At 44.1% G+C, this 6,000-nt stretch overlaps 1 protein-coding gene across 1 annotated transcript in view; it reads right to left on the reverse strand.

The window, feature by feature from the left end:
* LOC118157411 (adenylosuccinate synthetase isozyme 1 A) overlaps nucleotides 1-5,661 on the reverse strand; it is a 28,633-nt gene extending 22,972 nt beyond the window's left edge. Inside the window, exon 1 of the mRNA XM_035311721.1 lies at nucleotides 5,268-5,661. Coding sequence (XP_035167612.1) covers nucleotides 5,268-5,453 — 186 coding nt within the window. The 5' untranslated portion in view covers nucleotides 5,454-5,661. The remainder of the gene's footprint in view (nucleotides 1-5,267) is intronic.
* Nucleotides 5,662-6,000: the final 339 nt, after the last annotated feature.

Consider the following 6,000-nt stretch of genomic DNA (forward strand, 5'->3'; position numbering starts at 1 on the left):
TACTTACATTCACTAGAACAAGGAAATAGGAAACTTATGAATATGCAACAGTTGTTTGTATCATTCATTCTGTACATCCTTTTCCTACATTTTTCTCTAATTTGGGGGTTAAGATATCATTGCAAAACTTCCTTATGCTCTTCTTATGGCTTTAGCCCTTCGCAGCATTATTTGTTAGCATCCAATACACTGAGAAAACTACTCAGCATCCTCGGTGTATACTGGCTAGGTTAAATCTTTTCTGTCTAAATAACTGCATATTATTCAACCACAAGTGACCATAGCTAAGTTTTTCTGCACCCATTCCAATTGCCTCAGCTTTTCTTCAGTATAAAATACAGCTACAATTTTTGTCTCTATCTCAAAAGATCAGACAATCCTTTCTAAAACTGAAGCAATTCTTAACTTGAAAGCAAACAGTGATGGGTAGAGGCAATGTTTTAAGAAGTGACTGCATATTGGGTGAAAATTAAAAGCATATTGGTATTAAAAGTTCAACAAATCTAGTAACAACCCTCCTTATTACAAACACATTCTCACAAGCTGGTGGGTGTTTTCACTCAATGCCAGTTCTTAAGGGAATGCCGATAATATCAGGCAGATTGTTTCCAGACATCCAGAAACTCCAAGTGTCACGGGTCTGACACATCCAGCGTTGGCCTGGGCGACACTGGAACAGCAGTGCCAAACAATGGCTTGAAAACCCTTTAAAACTCTCAGGCTGGTCCCCGTTGTTGATTCACTGTGACTGCTCTCAGTAGGAAGTGAAGGAAAGACATGCATTTGTACTGCAGCTATTTTGCTAATCTGTTCAGTAACTGAAGTCAAATCCACTGCAAACAGTGATTACTATCACAGGGTGTTTCCTAAGAATTTATTAGCAGCATTTTTTGCAACTTTCACTTTGAACTTTTGGAAAACTATTTTGTCTTTCCTCCCCTTCATTTTTTTAAATGGAATTGTTTATGGAGCATTTTCCTCCAATGTTTTTCAGCAAAGCGTTGAAAAAATTTATTGCACATAAAAGCTTCATCAGGAAAGGCAGAGTTGTTTACTGTCCATTACAGCAGGAACCCTTAGATATTCTTGGCACTCACCTTTATTATAAAAAGAGAAAACATCTTATGAGTAATTTACCATTACTGGCAAAGATGAGTAGTACGTTTCATACCTTTTTCTGACAATACATGCTATTTCCTCTTCCATTCACATCCACACCGACCCATGCAGTAAATATGTTCAATGAAAGCTTGTTATTACAAATGTACTTTACAAAGCCTCAGCTTCCTTTAAGGAAACAGCTAGAACTGTATGGCCAGCCAGCTGCCTTCAAGTAACTGTGACCTTATTACTGTAGTTCTATGTATGATTTTTTGGGAACAAATATAATTTAAGTGATGGCTCTGGAGCTGCACCTCTGCAGCTGACAGTCAACTCTTTAATTGGTCATGCCCTCAACCAGATCTGTAAAATTACATGATTAAAAAACAGGCAGAAAAGTCTGTCCACAAGCTCTAGTCCTGAAGGCAGCCACACAACAAAGAAGCTTGTGACATACGGTGTCTGGACAGAGAGCTGTCATTGAAGAAAGCACAGTCTGAAGCCACATTTCAAGCCTCTCCTTGTTAACATGATTATATGTATGCAGATTGTTTAAACTCCAGTTAGGACTTCTTGTTTTATGACACAATAGAAGACTAGAAAAATGTGAATTTCTCTCTTTATGCCTTATTTTCTGGTAGTTAAAAGCTCTACACAAGTGCACAAAACCTCTTTCTAAAGCCAACAGCAAAATGTAACATTTTCAGGTGAACTTTGACTGTACACTTTCCCTGAAAATACACACGGGATTTAAAGCACTGCATAGCATAATGTGACAGCTCTATGCCCCAGGAGGCCAAAATAAGGAAGAAATATTAACCGTGTCATTGTTCTGTTTCTGAATGCCTTCACCAGCTGAAAGAGCAATTTAGAGGAAAAATGCTCTTTATGTTCTCCATTAATAACCTGAAACCTACTCGGTTCTTTAACAACCTTAAACTGCCTGCTGTTACTCATTTATTTGGAAATGCCTTTTCTTTGTTTTGTTTAGGAAAAAAAAAAAAAAAAAAAAAAAAGCATGCCCACATATCTGGTGTTTTTATGAAACCAGCCTGTAAGAAGCTCTGTTCTGCATCTTCTATAATATCCAGAGATCTTTAAAGTTATTGAAATATCCTCCTTACAGGAAGAATGCTTCAAATATATAGGTGAATTGAGATCAATTTCTTCAGGTGAGCTAAAATTTTATACTAAACATTTCAGTATCACTAATACGAAAAATAAACTATGGAATACATCATAATGTTTTGTACTTGGATCGTGTAGAATCGAAGTACTGAGAAAAACTGAAACAATGCAATCAAACTGAGAATCTTCCATTCATCTGAAATCAAATTCCAAAAACTCAGGGAAATTAAAGATGCCAGGGGTTTAATGTTGAATTTTCTTTATTTAACACTACTTGAAACCCTCCTTGTGCCTGTGAAGGACTGACTCGCTGCTCTCATTTGCTTGCTTGCCCTTCCTCCTGTATCCCAGGAAATATCATGTTATTTCTTGTACAGCAATCCAGCTGCAACAGATTTTCTTCATTAAATCAACAAGCTAAAAATACTTGAGAAATGTTTAATGAAAATTATACTTCCTCTCGTAGAAATATTAGGGAACTACTATTCTGAGAAAGCTCTTGAAAATCCCATTTGGCCCTGAGCTTAAATTCTATTCCAAAAGGGGAAGAAAAAAAAAAAAAGCTTTTTAAAATGTTAGACCAAAGAGAACCCTACAGTGATGAAGAATTAGCCTCACTGAGACAATGTTTTGAAAGACATAAATATCTCCCTCTCAGTTATTTGTTTTCTAGTTTCCCGATTTCCATTTTGCTGAGGACTAAGACATGCTGTTGAACACTGTTTCCATCAGTGTCTCAAAAAATTGGGCAAATGGGACATCAGGAAGCAACCTAGTCAATCATCATATTCTAAGACATCAACAGTTCCTGAGAGAACTTCTGAATTCTCTAGTAAGGGGAACCTTCAGTGTTTCTTGTTTAAGCAATCTATTCCAGTAGACAAGTGTTCTTGCATGAAGAAAGCTTTTTCTTAGTTTCCAGGAGGAATGGGAAATAAGCAAGGTTCTGGCCCAAATGCTGAAGGTTTTTGTTGTTGTTGCTGTTTGTTTTTCTAAATGATGTCAATAATATGATTAATAAATTCCCCTGAAACTAGTTGCTCCTATAAGATAATCAGGTACCATTACCCCACTGAGAGAACTCTAGTTAGTACTGTTCACAGGCTTACAAACATGCAGATCCTTTATCCAAGTTCTAACACAGACAAAAATTAAACTGTTATCTAATTGCATGACTCTCTTTGAAAGTATAACATATGAAATTATTAAAGAAGCACCTTCTAAAAAGCATCCTCTGTATTGCAAGGTGTATTAAAAAAGCATGTAAATATTTTAAAAGATCACTTTTAAGTTGTACATTTTTTTGCTACTCACAAATAATTAATTCCTTGAATCTCCTCTTTCAGGTGTTTTACATTCTTCCCTGAACTCTAACCCCAAGGATGCTTCTGTTAAATCAGCGCATTAGTAACCCTATTGTGTTTTCATATACATGGTGTGCGCACTTGTATCAGCGAACACTGCTCTGAAAAGAGTCCAGAGGTCCTCCAGATCCACCTGCCTTCCATCCATCCTGGTCTCACAGACATGGAACCACAAGCTGATCTAGATGTGCCCAGCAGCATATTAGGCCACCTAAGCTATCCAGTCTGCTGTTAACACACCAACCCTTGCAGCATGCTCATGCACACACAGCCCCGCATCCTTCCACTGGTTTTCTGTGGCTGTGCCTGAGGCCGTGCCTGTGAGACAGCCCTCTGGAAGGACAGCAAAGCTGTCTTGAAAAAGCAGCCTCAGGGCATCACTCAAAAGACAGCCTAAGAAGAGCCAATACGGCTTCTTGCAGTAGTAATGGCAAACACACGACTGCGGCCTATGTGAAGTGCTTCTCCGCTGCTAGGGCTTGTAAACTCCCCAAAGCAATCATGAGTAAGGGAAATTCCTAGCAACAACTTGGAGGAGGGTGGGAAAAAAAAAAAAGATGGAAAAGTTGCTATTAGCCCTGTTAATACATATTAATCAGCTAACTTTTGCAGGGCAACTTCTCCCCAAGGTGATTCAAGATTACAGGAGTTTAATGTTCCAATATAAAATACTTCCTCTGCTTTCTAAATATTTAACTCACAGGGCAACATTTATTTATACAATAGGCTTAATTACACCGATGTCCTTGGGTTTATCACCTCAGATTCAAGGATATCTGTAGCTTTTCACTACCTATCGTATCTGTAGCTTTTCAATACCTACCATGCATTCAGAAGCAATGCATTTCATGGCATATAGCAAGGGAGCTGAAGTAAGCTGACTAATTAACGTAGTCAGATAGCTTACTGAAGTAATTGCAGGGCCAGCTATAAGCATTATTAGTTTAATATGTTCATGATTAATGTTTTACTATGGTTCTTTTAAAAGTTATTGCAGTTATTTGTGATCACTTGCATCTAACTTAGTTTGCAGTAAGTGGATTAAGGCTTTAAGAACCCTTGCACTATATCCAATGAAATAGACGTAAGCAAAGCCAGGGGAAGCGCTCCCCGCTTTCAAACTGTGAAAATCCTCTACTTTCGCACAACTTTTTGCCGTTTTACCCACACACGCTCCTCTCGCGGCTATTTTTAGAATAAAATTCCAGGCGCTGTGCAAGGACCAGAGACCTGCCCACCCCAAGAGGGAGGTTTTTACCCCCAAAACACGCCTTTTTACCCCCGGCTGCCCGCCCGGCCTCCCCCAGCCGCGGCCGCCATCTGACACCCCCGGGGGATCTTGTGTCGCTTATCGCCGAGGGTCAGCTGTTTTTATTTATAGTTCTGGGCTTTTTCTTTCCCCCTCTGGCATTTCCATACGCAGCCGGGGAGGGGTGAGGGGTTGGGGGGGAGAGCACGGTGACCGACCCCGGCTGCGGGACCAGGGGGACGGGGCGAGGGAGGGAAGGGGCGAGGAGGAAAAAGCAGCGGGGCCGAGAGAGGGCAGAAGGCAGGAAGCGAGGGGAAGGCGGGGGGAGGCGGAGCAGGACAGGAGGGACGGATATGGGGGAAAAAAAGCAAGGCACAGAGGGCGAGGGGGGACCCCAAAGGGGCGAGAGCCGGCCCGGGACCCACCTGGCACCGGCACACCACGTCCGACTCGGTGGCCAACAGGTCAACAACCTTGCCCTTGCCTTCGTCCCCCCACTGCGCCCCCAGCACCACCGTCACTTTGTTACCGCCCGGCTCGCTGCGCGCCCGCTTGAGCCCGCCGCCGCCGGCGTGGCTGGTGCGGTCGTTGGACGCCCGGGTGCCCGACATGGTGGCCGGAGGAGCCGCCGCCGCCGCCTCCTCTCTCTGCCTCGCTCCGCCGCCGGCTCCGAGCACAGCCCCTGCCGCCGCCGGCCTTTAACGGCGCCGCCGCCGCCCGCCCCGCTGACGTGCGGGCCCGCTGCCTGCCAGCCCCGCCGGGCACGGCCGCAGCCGCCGCCGCCGCGCTCTCGCCCTCCGCTGCCTCTCGCAGCCGTCTGCCCTCCCACACACGCCGAGCTCCCGGGCACATGGGGCCGTGGCATGGGGGTATCGGGACGAGGCAGTGCACAGGGCCTCGCGGCTGTCGCTGCAGGGCTGGTGTGTGCGGGGGACTGTCGCTGTGACTCGCAGTCACGCACATGGCTCTGAGGGACACGGGGAATGACACATGCTGGGTTTTGGGTCGCTGTGAGGCACATACAGGCCTGAGTGACATGCAGGCTTGTCACTGTGAGACAGACGGACAGACACTGGGCCTGTGAGCCCGCAGGACACAGCTTTGAGGCACCTGGGCCTGTCCCTGTGGGACACATGCAGAGAACGAGCAGCACACGTG

The sequence above is a fragment of the Oxyura jamaicensis genome, assembly GCF_011077185.1.
Source record: "Oxyura jamaicensis isolate SHBP4307 breed ruddy duck chromosome 5 unlocalized genomic scaffold, BPBGC_Ojam_1.0 oxy5_random_OJ106517, whole genome shotgun sequence".
Classification (NCBI taxonomy): Eukaryota; Metazoa; Chordata; class Aves; order Anseriformes; family Anatidae; genus Oxyura; species Oxyura jamaicensis.